This window comes from Mobula hypostoma, chromosome 5 (assembly GCF_963921235.1).
Source record: "Mobula hypostoma chromosome 5, sMobHyp1.1, whole genome shotgun sequence".
In the NCBI taxonomy this organism is placed as follows: Eukaryota; Metazoa; Chordata; class Chondrichthyes; order Myliobatiformes; family Myliobatidae; genus Mobula; species Mobula hypostoma.
In genome coordinates, this window is record NC_086101.1 from 23,063,230 (window position 1) to 23,082,855 (window position 19,626).

Genomic DNA, 19,626 nt, shown 5'->3' on the forward strand with positions numbered 1-19,626 from the left:
GTCCCAAAACCCATTGGTTGGCACAGTTTTGTGCCGTCGAAGTCAATCCTATGGCTATCGTGAACACAATGTTCTGCCACTGCCAATATCTCCAGGTAACCCAAACGGATACATTGCCTGTGCTCCTTCATATGGGTTTCAGTGGAAACCTGATTGGATGAGGACTAACCATTCAGGAGAGAGGGACAACAGGGGTATAAATACCACCGGACTAGACATGCCCAGACATCATCCCCAATGAAGATGGCAGACCTTGTCATTGAAACATTGGTTAAAATCGATACCTATAGCCGGCTGGGAGTCTGAGAACAATTTATTTGTCACATACGCCAGGAAAGCACTAGATCCTTTTTCACCAACCGTACATGTTTGGAATGTGTGAGGAAAGACACACGGTCACAGGGAGAACATACAAAATGCCTACGGACGGTGACGGGAATTGAGCTGCAGTCAGTGACAACTGGCGCTGTAAGGTGAATGTGATAAGCACTGTGCTACTCTGGAAGGGGCAGCAAGGCAAAGGTCACGATAATATCCTGGCAAGCACAGAATGCAGACAATGTGCAGTCAGTGCAGCCAAGATAGGTCACTAGGGAAGGTCTTTGGAGAACATAGCACAGCAGCGGACTGGGGCTATTTGGCACAGGCGGATCAGATAAGGATTCCAGGATCAGGCAACAACTATCCTGAATGGCAATTAATTTTGCAAGTCAGGAACTTGAACATGTACCAGCTGGTCAACATCTGTAATGCAATTCAATTTGTTCTGAGAGTGGCATTTTCTCTGTTCAGACTTCAGAACAGTGCGGTGACAGGGGTCATGCAGTTCTCCTTGTGCACAAGTAAATAAAGTGTTTTTGAGGAAGGAGTGTGAGTTTCCAGAGTCCAGTTAATCAATGCCACATATTATGAACTGATGACTTGCAATGAAACCTCACTGTGTGACATTTATTTTGGGATATGGTGCAGAACAGGCCCTCCCAGCCCAACGAACCACACCGCCCAGCAACCCACCTGTTTAACCCAAGCCTAATTCTGGGACAATTTACAATCACCAGTTAACCCACTAACCAGTACGCCTTTGGACAGTGGGAGGAAACCAGAGCACTGTGAAGAAACCCACGTGCTCACGGGAAGGACGTACAAACATTCACAGACAGAGCCGGAATTGAACTCTGAACCCTGATGGCATAGCCTCAAACTACTACGGCTGCTGCGGCTCCCACCTTTCATCAAATGTGTGGGGAAGGGAGGACTTGCCTTTCAGCCAACGTGTCTTGTACGTCTCATGTTCCAAGCTGGTATATGCCCTCAGCCGTACCAGGAATGGGACTGATGACCAATTAATGAGGTGTCAGGGCAAAGTGAGGAACAGCAATAACAAGGGCTATGTCAGGGCTAACAAAAATGTTCGTGGGCTGAAAGGCCTGTTTCAGTTGTCATCTATGTCTCTGACTGAGAGGAAGATAATAGTCTAAAGAGCCAGTCCCAATGTTGATAAACCTACATGTACAATATTGTGCCAAAGCCTGAAGTACATATATATAGCTAGGGTGCCCAAGTACTGAATAATATGTCTTTCCAGTTACCAAATAACACTTAATACTATTGATCTAATAGTATTTGGCAAATGGAAAGACATAATATATCAAACTGTACAAAGTCTTAGGCACCCTGGCTACTGTATACATTTATGTGCCTAAGACTTTTGCACAGCACTGTACACGTGTTAAATAAACTTGAACCTTGAATCAGTTATTCATGTACTCACCGAAGAGGGACAACTGTATTATTTTCAGTACACGGTTATCTACCTCCAAACTGTAATCTCCTTGGTCCCCGGCTTTTAATCCATTTATCATCAAACAGCCATTGGATAGAATAAAACCCAGGCGCAACTTGAACTGTTCACTGGGCTCTACCCACTTCCTGTAATTCGGGATGTGATGTAAAATGGTGACAGGGCTGTTGTGGCTGCTGATGAATGTCCAAATGATCTCTTGCTTCTGTGGGTTAACTTCGACTTCCGAATCCAGTAAAACTGATGAACCAAGCATTGCAACGGCATCTTCTCTTTTGACTGATGAGGGCAAGAAAAGAAAATGTAACTGTTAAATCCGGGAAGACAGTGGTGAAACACTGGAACCGGGTGACAGAGGGTCAGCGTACGAGGAGCGTTTGTTGGGTCTGGGCCTCTACTTGCTGGAGTTTAGAAGAAGGTGGTCATGGGGAGAGCATGGGGAGGAAGAGAACCTTACTGAAACACATTCAATATTGAAAGGCAAAGATGGAATGGACACAGAGAGCCACAGCCTCAGAAATGAGGAGGGATTTCTTCAGCCAGAGTGGTCAATCTGTGGAATTCATTGCCATGGAATGGCTCTGGAGGCCAGGTCATTGAGTATATTTCAAGTGAAGGTTGATGGGTTCTTGATTAGTAAGGGTCTCGAAGGTTACGGAGAGAAAGCAGAAAAATGGATTGGGAGGGATCTTAAATCTGCTGTGATGAAATGGCAGGTCAGACCCAATGGGCTGAATGGCCTAATTCTGCTCCAGTGTCTTATGGTTGTATGACTGAAAATGAGCACCTATTACATTAGCAGATATAAGACCATTCACCACAGTTTAGAACCTGGTTCTGGCAGCCAATTTACACATAATTAACTCTCCAATGTTAACTCAATCTAAGCTAAACTGTCAAAATATTGCAAAGGAGAAGGCAGCTTGGGTGCACGAGACTTAAACCAAATGGATTGTAGCTTTGGATGCAAGGATGAAATAAAACACAACTTAATAATTCAGTTTGCCCAGTCTGCCTCTGCCAAATGTAAACACATTTGACGACCCTTCTTCATGCCAACCTATCAACCTCAGCTTAGACCACAAGACATAGGAGCAGAATTAGGCTCTTTGGCCCATCACTCCTGATCCGCCATTTCATCATGGTTGATCCCATTCCCTCTTAATCCCATTCTCCTGCCTTCTCCTCATAATCTTTCACATCCTGACTAGTCGAGAACCTATGAATCTCTGCCTTAGTACATCCAAAGACCTGGCCTCCTCAGCCATCTGTGTCAATGAATTCCACAGATTTAGCACCCTCTGGCTAAAGAAAGTCCTCCTCAGCTCTATTCCAAACGGCCGGCTGGTGGTGTAGTGTCATCAATGCTGGACTTCGGAGCAAAGGCTCCCGAGTTTGAATCCAGCCGGCTCCCTTGCACGCTTTCCATCTGTGCTGGGTTGAGCATTGAGCTCGCAACTCAACCTCGTAAAAATACGAAAGCTTGCTAAAAAGACGGAGTCCCGATGACTCGACTTGGAGTTAAGGGCTTTCAAATGGAGCCCCTCTAGTTTGAAGCTGTACTCTCTTGTCCAAAACTCCTCCACTGTAGGAAACATTCTCTTCACACCCACTCTATCTAGACACTAGACACCAGACACTAGAATACTACAGCACAGTATAAGCCCTTCAGCCCTCGATGTTGTGCCGACCCATGTATTCCTTAAAAAAGAAACATACTTAACCCACACTACCCTGTAACCCTCTATTTTTCTTTCATCCATGTGCCTGTCCAAGAGGTTCTTAAATACCCCTAATGTTTTAGCCTCCACCACCATCCCTGGCAAGTCATTCCAGGCACTCACACCCCCTGATGTCTCCCCTAAACTTCCCTCCCGTAACTTTGTACATATGCCCTCTGGTGCTTGCTATTCGTGCCCTGGGAAACAGGTACTGGCTATCCACCCTGTCTATGCTTCTCATAATTTTGTAGACCTCTATCAAGTCCCCTCTCATCCTTCTATGCTCCAGAGAGAAAAGTCCCAGCTCTGCTAACCTTATCTCATAAGACTTGTTTTCCAATCCAGGCAACATCCTGGTAAATCTCCTCTGCACCCTCTCGATAGCTTCCACATCCTTCCTATAATGAGGTGACCAGAACTGAAAACGTTCAACATTCTTTCAACATTCAATAGGTTTCAATGAGAATACTCCCACATTCTTCTAATTTCCTGTGAGAACAGGCCCAGAGCATATAATTGCTGCTCAGATGATAACCATTTAATTGCCAAAATCATTCTTGTGAAGCTCCTCTGAACCCTGTCCTATGTCAGCAAATCCTTTCTTAAATAAGGGGCCCAAAACTGCACACAATACTCCGTGAGGCCTCATGTGCCTTATATATCCGCAGCATTACACCCTTGCTTTTATATTCCTGTCCTCCTGAGATGAATGCTAACACTATATTCACCTTCCTCACCACCAATTCAACCTGCAAATTAACCATCAGGGAATCCTGCATGAGGACTCCCAAATCACTTTACACTTCAGATTTTTGAATTTCTCTCCATCTAGAAAACAGTCCATTCTTTTACTACTTCTACCAAAGTGCATGACCATACACTTCTCGACACTGTATTTCATCTGCCATTTCTTTTACCATTCTCTGAATCTATCTAAGTTCTACTGTAGCCTCTCTACTTCCTCTAAACTACCCACTCCACATCTACCCTATCTGGTCCTTCCAACATTCAGTGTTTCAAATACATACCCTAGCATTCTTCTAAATTCCAGTGAGTACACACCCAAAGCTGCCAAATGCCCCTCAGACGTTAACCCCTTCATTCCTGGAACCATCCTTGTGAACCTCATCTGGACTCTTTCCGAGATATGCGGCCCAAAACGGTTGCAGTACTCCAAGTGCAGCCTGGTCGCCACAGTAAAGGAAGGATGTTGAGGCTTTGAAGAGGGTGCAAAAGAGGTTTATCAGGATGCTGCCTCAATTAGAGGGCATGTGCGATCATGAGAGGCTGGATAAACTTGGGTTGTTTTCTCTTGGGTGGTAGAGGCTGAGGGTAGATCAAATTGAGGTTTAAACGATTAGGAGAGGCTTAGATAGAATGGACAGGGAGTATCTGTTTCGAGGGTTGTAATATCTAATACCAGAGGGTGGACATTGAAGGTTCAAGGGGGATGTGAGGGGCAAGTCTTTTTACTCAGAGAGTGTTGGATGCCTGGAATGCACTGCCTGGTATGGTGGTAGAGGCAAATACATTGGAGGTTTTTAAGGGATGATTGGTTAGGCACATGGATGTAAGGAGGCTGGAGGGATATTCGCATGGTCTTGGTAGGAGGGATTAGTGTTTGGGTACTTTTTAGCTCCTTCAGCCCAAAATTGGCCTGTTCCTGTGATGTACAGTTCCATGTTCTATCTTTGTAGCATCCACAAACTTGGCCACAAGGCCATCATCATCATCATCCAGATTGTTAACATACAACGAAAAAGAAGTAGTCTCACCACAGACTCATTGGGAACACCATTAGTCACCGGCAGCCAGTCTTAAAAGGATCCCTTTATTCCCACACGTTGCCTCCTGGCAATCTGTCAATGCTCTGTGCATGTTAGTATCTTTCCTGTAATTCTCAAGGCTCTTATTTTGTTTAGCAGCCTCCTGTCAAAAGCCTTCTAAAAATCCAAGTGCAAAATACTGCAGACATCCCACCTCTCCCGGAAGTTCTGGGAGTCTCCCGGAAATTGATGGTGCTACCTCCCTCAAATGAGTTTTTGCAGGGTGGGACGTCTGATACTGGTATAGGTGAAGTCTGCTTGAAGCTGGTCGGTACCTCAGACTGACAAAGACAGAGGTTAAAGATCTCCGCAAACACTCCAGTGCAGGTCTTTAGTACTTGGCTGGAAGCTTTTCATGGATTCACACTCCGGAAGGCTGCTCGCACATCAGCCCCAAGGGATTGGAATCACAGGATCATCAGGGACTGTAGGAGTTTGTGGTGGTTCCTCCATGTTTTGATGGTCAAAGTGAGCTTAGAAGGACCTGAGTTCATCTGGAAGCAAAGCCCTGTTCTTGCCTATGTCACCTGATTTAACTTTGTAAGAGGTGACAGTATTCAAGCCAGTGAGATGGCTTTCTGGAGATCGTATGTGGACCTCTTGCAACTTTCTTGGCCGTCAGCAGATTTTGGATCTCATGCTTCATCCAGGGCTTCAGCTTGGGGAAAACTGAATGATTTTGTGAGGACACTCATCTACAGCTGTTTTAAGTCCATTACATGGTGTATTCATTCAGATGCCCAGATGAGTGGAGCTCAGAAAAATAGAGGGTGATGTGTAACCCTAGGTAATTTCTAAGGTCAGGACATGTTTGGCAGTTTTGTGGGTCGAAGGGCCTGTATTGTGCTGTAGGTTTTCTATGTTTCTTTAAGTCCTCAAACACAACCTAGTCTAATGATTCAAAGCAATCCCTTAGCCGCTGCTCTGTCTCCTGCAGCCACTGCTTTGTTGTTGTCCTGATCTCTGGAGCTTTACTTTTAGCCTCTGCCTCACTGCAGGCAGAATGACAGTCAAGCGATCGAATTTACCGAGATGTGGTCTGGTTATGGAACATTCCTTATCTGAATATAACAGTGCTTTGATGTGTTGGGACCTCTGGTGCTACAGGTTATATGTAGGTGGTAATTGGGCAGGGTTATCCTCAAAAAACCCTGGTTGAAGTCTCTATGATTTGAAATGCATTGTGATGGACTGTGTCTTGTTTGGAGACACCATCATGCAGCATCGTGATCGAATGATTACACTGGACAACAAAGATTATGCTTTCCGAATATAGTTGGGTTTATCTTGTGGATTCTGGGCTAGTGATCATGAAAATCACCTTGAAATTTCCCTATGATGTACCATATTTTGGAATTGTCTATAGATGTTATTTCAATTTATAATTCAAGTCATTTAAAATGTTGCCCACAATGTAAGTTAAAAAGTTTACTATCTTGCCCAAGCATGGGCATACTTTGGGTTGCCAACATGACCCACAACAATGGAAAGCAAGAGAAAATCCGCAGATGTTCGAAATCCAAGCAACACACAAAAAATGCTACAGGAACTCAGCAGAACAGGCAGCATCTATAGCAAAAAGTGGAACACAGAACATAGAACATTGAAAACTACAGTACATTACAGGCCCTTCGGCCCATAATGTTCCGCTGACCATGTAACCTACTCTAGAAACTGCCTAGGATTTCCCTAGCGCATAGCCCTCTATTTTGCTAAGCTCCATGTATCCATCTAAGGGGCTGTTAAAAGACCCTACTGTATCCGCTTCCACCACCGCCGGCAGTGCATTCCACACACCCACCACCCTCTCTGTGAAAAACATACCCCTGGCATCCCCTCGGTACCAACTTCCAAACACCTTAAAACTATGTTCCTTCGTGTTAGCCATTTCAGCCCTGGGAAAAAAAAACCCTGGCTATCCACACGATCAATGCCTCTCATCATCTTATACACCTCTATCAGGTCATCTCTCATTCAACATCGCTCCAAGGAGAAAAGGCCAAGTTCACATAACCTATTCCCATATCCTCCAATCCAGGCAAAATCCTTGTAAATTTCCTCTGTACTCTCTCTATAGTACCCACATCCTTCCTGTAGTGAGGTGACCAGAACTGAACACAGTACTCCAAGTGGGGTCTGACCAAGTCTTATATAGATGTAACGTTACCTCATGGCTCTTGAACTCAATTCCACGCCAACACACTATATGCCTTCTTAACAACACTGCCAACCTGCTTTGAGTGTCCCATGGACAAAGACCCCAAGATACCTCAGATCTTCCACACTGCCAAGAGTCTTACCATTTATTCTGTATTCTGCTTTCAAATTTGACCTACCAAAATGAACCACTTCACACTTATCTGGGTTGAACTCCATCTGCCACTTCTCAGACCAGCTCTGCATCCTATCGATGTCCCGCTGTAACTTCTGACAACTCTCCACACAACACCCCCAACCTTTGTGTCATCAGACAGGACACATTTCGGGCTAAGACCCTTTGTCAGGACTGGAGAAAAAAAGCTGAGGAGTGGATTTAAAAGGTGGGTGGCGGGGAGAGGAGAGAGAAACACGAGGTGATAGGTGAAACCTGAAGGGGGAGGGATGAGGTAAAGAACTAGGAAGTTGATTGGTGAAAGACATACGGGGGTGGAGAAAGAGGGAGTCTGACAGAAGAGGACAGAAGGCCAGGGAAGAGATTAAAGGGTGGAGGAGCACCAGAGGGAGGCAATGGGCAGGCAAAGAGATGAGGTGAGAGAGGGAAAAGGGGTGGGGGAATGGTGAAGGTGGGAGGGAGTGGGTGGCATTACCGGAAGTTCAAGAAATTGATGTTCATATCACCAGGTTGGAGGCTACCCAGACAGAATATAAGGTGTTGTTCCTCCAACCTGAGTGTAGCCTCATCACAACAGCGGAGTTGGAATGTGATGGGAAGTGGAATTAAAATGGGTGGCCACTGGGTCAGCCCGTATTTTCTGGCAGATGGACCGTAGATGCTCGGCGAAGCGGTCTCCCAATCTACATCAGGTCTCACCAATATACAGGAAGCCACATCGGGAGCACTGGACACAGTATATAACCCCAACAGACTCACAGGTGAAGTGTCGCCTCACCTGGAAGGACTGTTTGGGGCCCTGAATGGTAGTGAGGGAGGAGGTATAGGGACAGGTGTAGCACTTGTTCTGCTTCCAAGGATAAATGCCAGGAGGAAGATCAGTGGGGAGGGATAAATGTACAAGGAAGTCACATAGGGAATAATCCCTACTGAAAGCAGAAATTTGCGGGGTGGGGGGAGAGGAAAGATATGCTTGGTGGTGGGATCTCATTGGAGATGGCGGAAGTTTCAAGAATTATGTGCTGGATGTGGAGGCTGGTGGTGTGGTAGCTGAGGACACGAGGAACCCTATCCCTTGTAGGGTGGCAGGAGGTTGGGATGAGTGCAGACGTGGGTGAAATAGAAGAGATACAGTTGAGGGCACTGTTGATGGTGGAGGAAGGGATGCCCCTTTCTTTGAAGAAGGAGGACATCTCTTTCATTCTGGAATGAAAAGCCTCATCCTGAGAGCAGATGGAGGAATTGAGAGAAGAGTTGGCATTTTTACAAGTAACAGGGTGGGATGAGATATAGTCCAGCTAGCTGTGGGTTTGTAATGGACTTCAGTAAATAAGCTGTCTCCAGAGATGGAGACAGAGAAATCGAGAAAGGGGAGGGAGATGTCAGAAATGGACCAGGTAAATTTGAGGGCAGGGTGGAAGTTGATGGCAGAGTGGATGAAGTTGACGAGTTCAGCACAGGTGCAGGAAGCAGCACCAATGCACTTGTCGATGTAGCATAGGAAAAGTGTGGGGTGGTGACCAGTGTAGGCTTGGAACATAGACTGTTCCATGTAGCTGACAAAAAGGCAGGCATAGCTGGAACCCATGTGAGTGCCCATGGCTACACCTTTTGTTTGAAGGAAGTGAGGGAGCCAAAGGAGAAATTATTTAGAATGAGGATAAGTTCCGCTAGGCGGAGGAGAGTGGTGGTGTAGGGGAACTGGTTGTGTCTGGTGTCCACAAAGAAACGGACAGAATTGAGGCCTTCCTGGTGGGGGAGGGAGGTGTATAGCGACCGGACATCCATAGTAAAGATAAGATGATGGGGGTCAGGGAACCTGAAATCATTGAAAAGATCCAGGGCGTGTGAAGTGTCATGGATGTAGGTAAGAAGGGACTGAACTAGGGGGTATAAGACAGAGTCGAGGTCTGCCCATATGAGTTCAGTGGGGCAGGAACAAGCTGAAACAATGGGTCTGCCTGGACAAGCAGGTTTGTGGATCTTGGGTAGGAGGTAGAAATGGGAGGTGTGGGGTGCAGCCACTATGAGTTTGGTGATGGTGGATGGAAGATCCCCAGAGTCAATAAGGTTGGTGATGGTGTGGGAGATAGTGCCTGGTTTTCCTTAGTGGGATCCTGATTGAGGGGTAGGTAAGAGGAGGTGTCTGAGAGATGTCACTGGGCCTCAGCAAGGTGAAGGTCAGTTCTCCAGACTACTACAGCAGCCCCCTTATCTGCGGGTTTGATGGTGAGGTTAGGATTAGTGTGGAGGGAGTGGAGAGCAAAGGATTCGGAAGGAGTGAGGTTGGAATTGGAGTGCAGAGTGTTAAAGTCCAGATGGTTAATGTTCCATCGGCAGTTGGCAGGCAGAAGTCCAGGAAGAGGAGGAGGGTTGAAGATGGGAGAAGGTGTCATTGGTCCGGGATGGAGCGTCTTTGTCAAAGAAATAGGCTGGGAAACGAAGGCAGCAGAAGAATTCAGCGTCGTGGTAGGTGTGGATCTCACTGAGGTGTGGTTACAGGGGGACAAAGGCGAGGCCCTTACTGAGGACAGAACGTTCTGCCTCAGAGAGGAGAAGATCAAAGGGAACAGGGAAGACCCAGGACGGATGAGAGCTGGGATTGGGGTGGGGGCGGGGTGGAAATGTCTGAGGAAAAGGGCGGTTTAGGGTGTTCAGAAATGGTGGGGTGAGAGGAAGATGGAGTCTCCGTGGACCCAAGATCAAACAACCCAATTGAGCCTTTGCTGTTTATTCTTCAGTGCTCAGCCTGAAAGCTGTGCTTCTATACAATGGCAATGTCTACCCTTCAATACCAATTGGCTGTGCCCACCCTTCAATACCAATCAGCTGTGTAATGTCCACCCTTTAATACCAATCGGCTGTGCCTACCCTTCAATACCAATTGGCAATGTCCACTCTTCAATACCAATCGACTGTGCAATCACTCTTCAATAAGAATCGGTGAAACCTCTGAAATTAAATCTGGATGCGAAGTCAGCAATAAATCTAAGGTGTTTTCGGTGCCACCTGTATCATCGCGTCTGGTACCTTTTGGTTCACTTTGTGTGCCGTCAGTACAATCTACACCTGGGACATTAAAATCACCCCCGCCCCCACACACCTCAGGATTATAAACAGAAGCGACGAGGTGTTTAATTTGGAAATGCTTGATTCAAGGTCTAAAAGAGGCCCAGAATTAGCATCAGGTGGACGGTAAAAACTCCCGATCTGCACCATTTGTCCCTAAAGTGTAGCTTGACACGAAATTTGCTCAGCGTCACTGCCTAAGTCAGTTCTTTCAAAACAAGGAATAGTATTGTTCACACCAATAAGCACACAGCCTCCCTGAGAGTTTAGATTATGAAGACACGTAGTCCCCTTTTATTGTCATTTAGTAACGCATGCATTAAGAAATGATACATTATTTCCTCCGGTGTGACATCACTAAAACACAGGACAAACCAAGACTTAAAAAACTGACAAAACCACATAATTATACATATAACAACAAACAACAACAGGAATTCTGCAGATGCTGGAAATTCAAGCAACACACATCAAAGTTGCTGGTGAACGCAGCAGGCCAGGCAGCATCTCTAGGAAGGGATACAGTCGACGTTTCAGGCCGAGACCCTTCGTCAGGACTAACTGAAGGAAGAGTTAGTAAGAGATTTGGAAGTGGGAGGGGGAGGGGGAGATCCAAAATGATAGAAGACAGGATTCTTTAAAAAAGGAGGACATTTTTCTTTAAAAAAGGAGGACATGGTCCTGACGAGGGAGATGTCCTCCTTTTTTAAAGAAAGGGGCTTCCCTTCCTCCACCATCAACTCTGCTCTTAAACGCATCTCCCCCATTTCACGCAAATCTGCTCTCACTCCATCCTCCCGCCACCCCGCTAGGAATAGGGTTCCCCTGGTCCTCACCTACTATCCCACCAGCCTCCGGGTTCAACATATTATTCTCCGTAATTTCCGCCACCTCCAACGGGATCCCACCATTAAGCACATCTTTCCCTCCCCCCCCTCTGCTTTCCGCAGGGATCGCTCCCTACGCGACTCCCTTGTCCATTCGTCCCCCCCATCCCTCCCCACTGATCTCCCTCCTGGCACTTATCCTTGTAAGCGGAACAAGTGCTACACATGCCCTTACACTTCCTCCCTTACCACCATTCAGGGCCCCAAACAGTCCTTCCAGGTGAGGTGACACTTCACCTGTGAGTCGGCTGGGGTGATATACTGTGTCCGGTGGTCCCGATGTGGCCTTCTATGTATTGGCGAGACCCGACGCAGACTGGGAGACCGCTTTGCTGAACGCCTATGCTCTGTCCGCCAGAGAAAGTAGGATCTCCCAGTGGCCACACATTTTAATTCCACATCCCATTGCCATTCTAACATGTCTATCCACGGCCTCCTCTACTGTAAAGATGAAGCCACACTCAGGTTGGAGGTACAACACCTTATATTCCGTCTGGGTAGCCTCCAACCTAATGGCATGAACATCGACTTTTCTAACTTCCGCTAATGCCCCACCTCCCCCTCGTACCCCATCCGTTATTTATTTTTATACACACATTCTTTCTCTCACTCTCCTTTTACACCCTCTGTCCCTCTGAATATACCCCTTGCCCATCCTCTGGGTTCCCCTGCACCTTGTCTTTCTTCCCGGACCTCCTGTCCCATGATCCTCTCGTATCCCTTTTGCCAATCACCTGTCCAGCTCTTGGCTCCATCCCTCCCGCTCCTGTCTTCTCCTATCATTTTGGATCTCCCCCTCCCCCTCCCACTTTCAAATCTCTTACTAACTCTTCCTTCAGTTAGTCCTGACGAAGGGTCTCGGCCTGAAACGTTGACTGTACCTCTACCTACAGATGCTCTCTGACCTGCCAGCAACTTTGATGATAATTATACATATAGTTACAACAATACCATAACTTGATGAAGAAGTCCATGAGCACAGTAAAGTTCAAAGACACTCAAATGTCCCACATCTCACGCAGTCGAGAGAGGGAAGAAAAACTCTCCCTGCCATGCCGACCACAATCCGACTCTGAGTCATCTGAAAACTTCGAACTCTGATCAGCTCTCCGACACCGAGTACCGAGCGCCATCTCTGTCCGAGCGATTCGACCTCTTTCTCGGTCACCAAAAGCAGGCAAGACTGGGGATTTTGAGGCCTACCCTCCAAAAGATTCCCGCCCGCACAGTAATAACAGCGGCGAATGGGCGTTTCAGAAATTTCTCCAGATGTTCCTCTGTGTTTTCACGTCCATTCTCCATCAAATCAGAAATTGTCCACGGCCCCTATTTAACAGATACGACATCATTTTTTCACCAGAGAGCTGTGTGCGCCTGGCGCGCTGCCATCTTCCCCTCCCGTCTACAGTTTCTGTCCTTTCTAAAAATTTGGAGATGAGGAGGGAATATCTCAGCAGATTTAATCGAAGGGTCAAGCCAAGATTCAGTCCCGATTAAAATGTCAGGATTTTCAGTTTCAGTAAATGAATTAATCACAGCCTATTTTTTCCTTTTCTACTGCGGTCCTCCCAGGGAACCATCAACTCGATGAGGACAACCGGCTGGTGACGCAATGGCATCATCTGGAGTGAAGGTTCCCGAGTTCGAATCCAAGTCGGGTCACCCCCAAACACGCTTTCCATCCGTGCCGGATTGAGCGTCGAGCCAGTCATAGTCATACTTTATTGATCCCGTAAAAAATATACAAAGGAATATTCATATTCGAAAAGGAGACCAATTCTGACACCATGCGCTAGACAAGAATAGCTGACTGTCTGGTCCAACACCACATCCGGCCTCAGCTGCCTCCCCAGGTCAACGGGAAGCCCTGAACTCCTCGTTTAAACTAATTAAAATACATAACGGATCTTGGATTTGCTTTGACTCCAGCATCTGCAGAATATTTTGTGTTTAAGCAAGCCGTGTACCTTTGACGTACGGCGTGATGACGGCCATTCAGTACTGTTATATATAATCTGTAATGAACTATTTAAATAACGATTGCTTAATCAAACAATTTATTTACAATGTTACTCTAATATTTCTGAAATATTAAGTACACAGCACACAATAGCCAGGTCTCTGTATTCACTAATTTACCCGCTCGTAAACCAGACTGAGCCCACATATACAAAAATTAAAACCCAAAACTCAGAGCTCATCTAACGCCCTCAAAAAGTTGTGTTCTCTTTCCTCGTTATCTATTCGATATTAAATCTCATCCACCACTTGTTGGCATATTCCAGCGGTCCCCAAACACCGGGCCGTGGACCAGTACCGGGCCACAGAGGATGCGCTACCGGGCAGCGAGGAAACGATATGATTTGGCGATATGAGTCCGCTGCACCTTTCCTCATTCCCTGTCACGCCCACTGTTGAGCCCTTAGGCATCGAGGTCATTACCCGCGCGTCATCCATTTCAGCGCGGGAAGAAGATCAACTCCTCCAGCTTGCAAATGACGGCGGGCTGAAAAGTATGTTTGACATAACATCTCTGCCGGCATTCTGGATCAAAGTCAAGGCTGAATATCCTGAGATAACCACGAAAGCACTGTATCTCTGCAATGAATGCAACGAAAACTAAATTGCGGAATAGACTGGACATAAGGAACCCCGTTCGAGTATCGCTGTCTCTCGTCACCCCTCGATGGGACCGTCTTGTTGCAGGAAAACAAGCCCAGGGCTCCCACTTATTCAGCGATATTGGTGTGTTGTAATGATTTTATACGTTCATACGGGGAAAATATGTGCTGCGTGTTTAATATCCAAAAGATACTTAAAATGTTATGATGCTATTGACTTATATAACCATATAACAATTACAGCACGGAAACAGGCCATGTCTGCCCTTCTAGTCCGTGCCGAATGCGACTCTCACCTATTCCCACCGACCTGCACTCAGCCCATAACCCTCCATTCCTTTCCTGTCCATATACCCATCCAATTTTTCTTTAAACGATAATATCGAACCTGCCTCTACCACTTCTACTGGAAGTTCTTTCAACATTTACTTCAAGTTCCCCTGTCCTCCCCTGATAATTGACTTCTCACTATATTCATGCGAGGAAAATATGCGCTGTGAGTTTAATATTAAATTCGTTAGATAAACCCTTTTAGAAACGAAATTTAGTGTATTAGCTAATTATCTATATTCCGGTCGAGATTAACACCCCCTCCCCGTGAAAAGAATCGCCAAAAACGATTTGTAGAAAAAAATCGTGCCTGCATACGCACTGGTACCCGCGCAAGGCTTCATGGTCATTGTAGTCTTTATCGGGGTAAACCCAGCGTCTTTGACTGCTACTCTTGTCCGCTGGCAACCGCCGTCCCCACCCTCCCTCTCCAGTCCGCCGGTCCGCAAGAATATTGTCAATATGAAACCGGTCCGCAGTGCGAAGAAGGTTGGGGACCCCTGATGTAAGTTGTGTATAATTTCAGTCACGTGAACAAAGTTAAATGAACTTTATCATGTTTGTAATGTACTGTGCTGTTAAAAAAGCGAATGGCCGTATCATTTGTATGTATCTGTATACTTATGCCTCGGACAACAGACTTCAGCTTGCAAAGCTGCAGTTCCCCCAAAAGAAAAAGCTCGTTCAGTCAGTAATCTGTCGTGACACCACAGTCTCCGAGCACGGAAATGGAGTCTGCGGCTTTCGGATTCACACATGAAGTCATTCCCTTACCTTCGGCACCGATCACACCAAGCTGGAGCAGAAGCGAGAAAAGGCGAACGAGTGAAAATATCCGGAGACTGAGAAGGGACATAACCCGGGGTTGACGTTTCTTGGGTCCGACGCTCAACCGATCGGTGCCGGACCTGCTCTGGGATACTGACCCCATTCGCTGGCGGACAGAGAGCAGAGGAGGGTCCGCACACCAGGTCACGGAGCTTCCCAGCGGGGAGTGGAGGAGACTGATGTGGAGTGAACTCATAACGATTGGTAAACAGTAAAGCTGAAAATGGCAACAGTTAAAATGTCTGTTAATGATTTTAAGTTCCTGTTTCGCTCGTTTCAGTTTCAATTTCCGGTTTTGTGATCGACAAGGAGGAGGAGCAAGAGTTTGTACGAATAAGTAAAACTTGTTTGTTTTAGGAGTTCCTTTTTTAAGTTCATAAATGATCTTTGTTCATAATAAAATAGACACAAAAAGAGAAAAGAAAACATTTACATCCTATTCATCACATGGTCAATATATTCAGCGGTGTTAACTCTGTTAAAAAACAATTGCCGCCCATGTGTTTCCCTCAGATGACACACTATGACATTGTTTGAGGGGCTACCCGAGCCGATTCAGGCCCTCCCTGTCCAGGAGCAGAAAGATCCCAGACTGTGCTCCTTCCCTACCGAGCCTTTGCATTGGCTGCACTGAGCTTCAGTGTGTCCCCAGCACATCCTCACACAGCCTGAGTGTGCCGGCAGCGTTCCTTACAGGCGCCTCACTGTGCTGGAAGAGCAACAGGTTTCGGACACATCTAAGGGAGTCCTTCACTGAATTGATCTCCTAGCAGCACCGGATATCTGTCTGATGTGCGTAAGTGTCCGGAGAACAGGGCAGACCCATCCGCCGCAACACCAGTGACGGGTAGAACCTCAGCACATTGACACTCAGTGTCCACGTGCTTTAGATCCATACACAACTTGATGCAGCCACACACAAAGGTGGTCATTCCAGGATGAAGGCAACATTTGGTGCAATTTTCTCTGGGGAATTGTGCACCGCGACCTGTCGGACTCACTCCATCTTGCATATCCAGATGAACTGGAAGATAACCCAGGTGTTTACAATAGAAGGGGAGAAACCGTGATCAAAAACTCAGAGATCTCTGTTGCCGATCACTCAGGAATTCATCTGCTGATGGAAGGTGGATCATAATAGAAATGCTCCCCAAAGTCAGGATTTGCATCAAACTGCTCCACACAAACACATATAGTGTAGTTCAAATCCACTGGTGGGAACCAGAGAGCTTCCCCCATCTATTCTGGTATCAGGCACGGGTGCTCACTCTCCCCTGTTTTTGTGCTGTATAGAAACCTTTGGCAAACCATCAGGAAGAACAAAGGGAAAAGAGAGGTGTTGTTGTCAGGCGATGGAGGTACCCCCGGTCTACACCTCATTCAACATGCATGATGTCACTGTATTGTGTCCATGGTCAGTTCACAAACTCACCGACATCTATGACCATCTGAATCATTATCATTGGTCAGAGCGAGGTCACTGGACCAATCTAATATCACAATCACCATCAGGTCTGATAAACTGAAGGAGCTGGGCATCTTCCTTAGAGTTGCCGAACCATGTAACAAAAATGGCTGGAGCAGATTGGGATGGTAAAACAAAAACTGACTTTGTGGAAATGAGGTTCTATGTCAGTAACTTGAAAGAAATTAGTTGTCAGTGTCTTGTCTTGGTACACCTGGTGGCCTTGGTTCTCAGGCTTGGCAAAAAAGCTAAGCAAAGATGAGCTGGGCTGTCAGGGATTGAGTTTTGCTTGGGTTACCATGTTTAGCTCAGTAACTGTACAATGTTTGCACACTGTTCTGTCAGCACCTCATCTTAATCCTTGCCTTGCTGCAACTTTCATAGATACAGTTGTTAAAACCATAAGTAAAAATGATTCCACTTATGGTAAATAAGGCAGAGATAGAGTGGATATGGAGAGGATGTTTCCGTTCTAGGAGTCAGAGGGAATCTAGGAGCACAGGGCACAGACTCAGAATAAAAATGGCAGATATTTCTGGGAATAATACAGAAGGTGCAGGATTAGTTCATTCCAAAGAGGAAGAAAGATTCTAAGGGGAGTAAGGGGCGACCGTGCCTGACAAGGGAAGTCAAGGACAATATAAAAATAAAAGAGACGTATAACATAGCAAAGATGAGTGGGAGGCCAGGGGATTGGGAAACTTACAAAGAGCAACAGAAGATAACTAAAAAGGCAATACGTGGAGAAAAGATGAGGTACGAAGGTAAACTAGCCAAGAATATAAAGGAGGATAGTAAAAGCTTCTTTAGGTATGTGAAGAGGAAAAAATTATTTAAGACCTATGTTGGGTCCTTAAAGACAGAAATGGGTGAATTTATCATGGGGAACAAAGAAATGGCAGACGAGCTGAACAGGTACTTTGGATCTGTCTTCACTAGGGAAGACACAAACAATCTCCCAGATGTAATAGTGGCCGGAGGACCTAGGGTAACGGAGGAACTGAAGGAGATTCATATTAGGCAGAAGATGGTGTTGGATAGACTGATGGGACTGAAGGCTGATAAATCCCCAGGGCCTGATGGTCTGCACCCCAGGGTACTTAAGGATGTGTCTCTAGAAATTGTGGACCATTGGTAATCATTTTCCAATGTTCTATAGATCCAGGATCAGTTCCTGTGGATTGGAGGATGGATAATGTTATCCCACTTTTTAAGAAAGGAGGGAAAGAGAAAACAGTGAATTATAAACAGGAACAACAGGAATTCTGCAGATGCTGGAAATTCAAGGAACACACATCAAAGTTGCTGGTGAACGCAGCAGGCCAGGCAGCATCTGTAGGAAGAGGTGCAGTCGACGTTTCAGGCCGAGACCCTTTGTCAGGACTAACTGAAGGAAGAGTGAGTAAGGGATTTGAAAGTTGGAGGGGGAGGGGGATATCCAAAATGATAGGAGAAGACAGGAGGGGGAGGGATGGAGCCAAGAGCTGGACAGGTGATAGGCAAAAGGGGATACAAGAGGATCATGGGACAGGAGGTCCGGGAAGAAAGACAAGGAGCGGGGGGGGGGACCCAGAGGATGGGCAAGAGGTATATTCAGAGGGACAGAGGGAGAAAAAGGAGAGTGAGAGAAAGAATGTGTGCATAAAAATAAGTAACAGATGGGGTACAAGGGGGAGGTGGGGCCTTAGCGGAAGTTAGAGAAGTCGATGTTCATGCTGTCAGGTTGGAGGCTACCCAGACGGTGTTCCTCCAACCTGAGTGTGGCTTCATCTTTACAGTAGAGGAGGCCATGGATAGACATGTCAGAATGGGAATGGGATGTGGAATTAAAATGTGTGGCCACTGGGAGATCCTGCTTTCTCTGGCGGACAGAGCGTAGATGTTCAGCAAAGCGGTCGAGTCTCGCCAATATATAAAAGGCCACATCGGGAGCACCGGACGCAGTATATCACCCCAGTCGACTCACAGGTGAAGTGTCGCCTCACCTGGAAGGACTGTTTGGGGCCCTGAATGGTGGTAAGGGAGGAAGTGTAAGGGCATGTGTCGCACTTGTTCCGCTTATACGGATAAGTATCAGGAGGGAGATCAGTGGGGAGGGATGGAGGGGACGAATGGACAAGGGAGTTGCGTAGGGAGCGATCCCTGCGGAATGCAGAGGGGGGAGGGAAAGGTGTGCTTGGTGGGATCCTGTTGGAGGTGGCGGAAGTTACGGAGAATAATATGTTGGACCCGGAGGCTGGTGGGGTGGTAGGTGAGGACCAGGGGAACCCCATTCCTAGTAGGGTGGTGGGAGGATGGAGTGAGAGCAGATGTACGTGAAATGGGGGAGATGCGTTTAAGAGCAGAGTTGATAGTCGAGGAAGGGAAGCCCCTTTCTTTAAAAAAGGAAGACATCTCCCTCGTCCTAGAATGAAAAGCCTCATCCTGAGAGCAGATGCGGCGGAGACGGAGGAATTGCGAGAACAGTGAATTATAGACCAGTTAGCCTGACATCAGTGGTGGGGAAGATGCTGGAGTCAGTTATAAAAGATGAAATAGTGGCACATTTGGATAGCAGTGACAGGATCGGTCCAAGTCAGCATGGGTTTATGAAAGGGAAATCAGGCTAGACTAATCTTCTGGAATTTTTTGAGCATGTAACTATGAAAATGGATAAGGGAGACCCAGTGGATGTAGTGTACCTGGACTTTCAAAAAGCCTTTGATAAGGTCCCACATAGGAGATTAGTGGGCAAAATTGGAGCACA

The 19,626-nt window shown here is 46.5% G+C and overlaps 1 protein-coding gene across 1 annotated transcript in view; it reads right to left on the minus strand.

Annotated features, from left to right (window-relative positions):
- LOC134346685 (uncharacterized) overlaps positions 1-15,711 on the minus strand; it is a 31,877-nt gene extending 16,166 nt beyond the window's left edge. The window contains exons 1-2 of the mRNA XM_063048193.1: positions 15,362-15,711; positions 1,772-2,080 (exon numbers count right to left, since the gene is read on the minus strand). Of these exons, the coding sequence (XP_062904263.1) occupies positions 1,772-2,080; positions 15,362-15,611 (559 nt within the window). The 5' untranslated portion in view covers positions 15,612-15,711. The remainder of the gene's footprint in view (positions 1-1,771; positions 2,081-15,361) is intronic.
- Between the last annotated feature and the right edge of the window lie 3,915 nt (positions 15,712-19,626).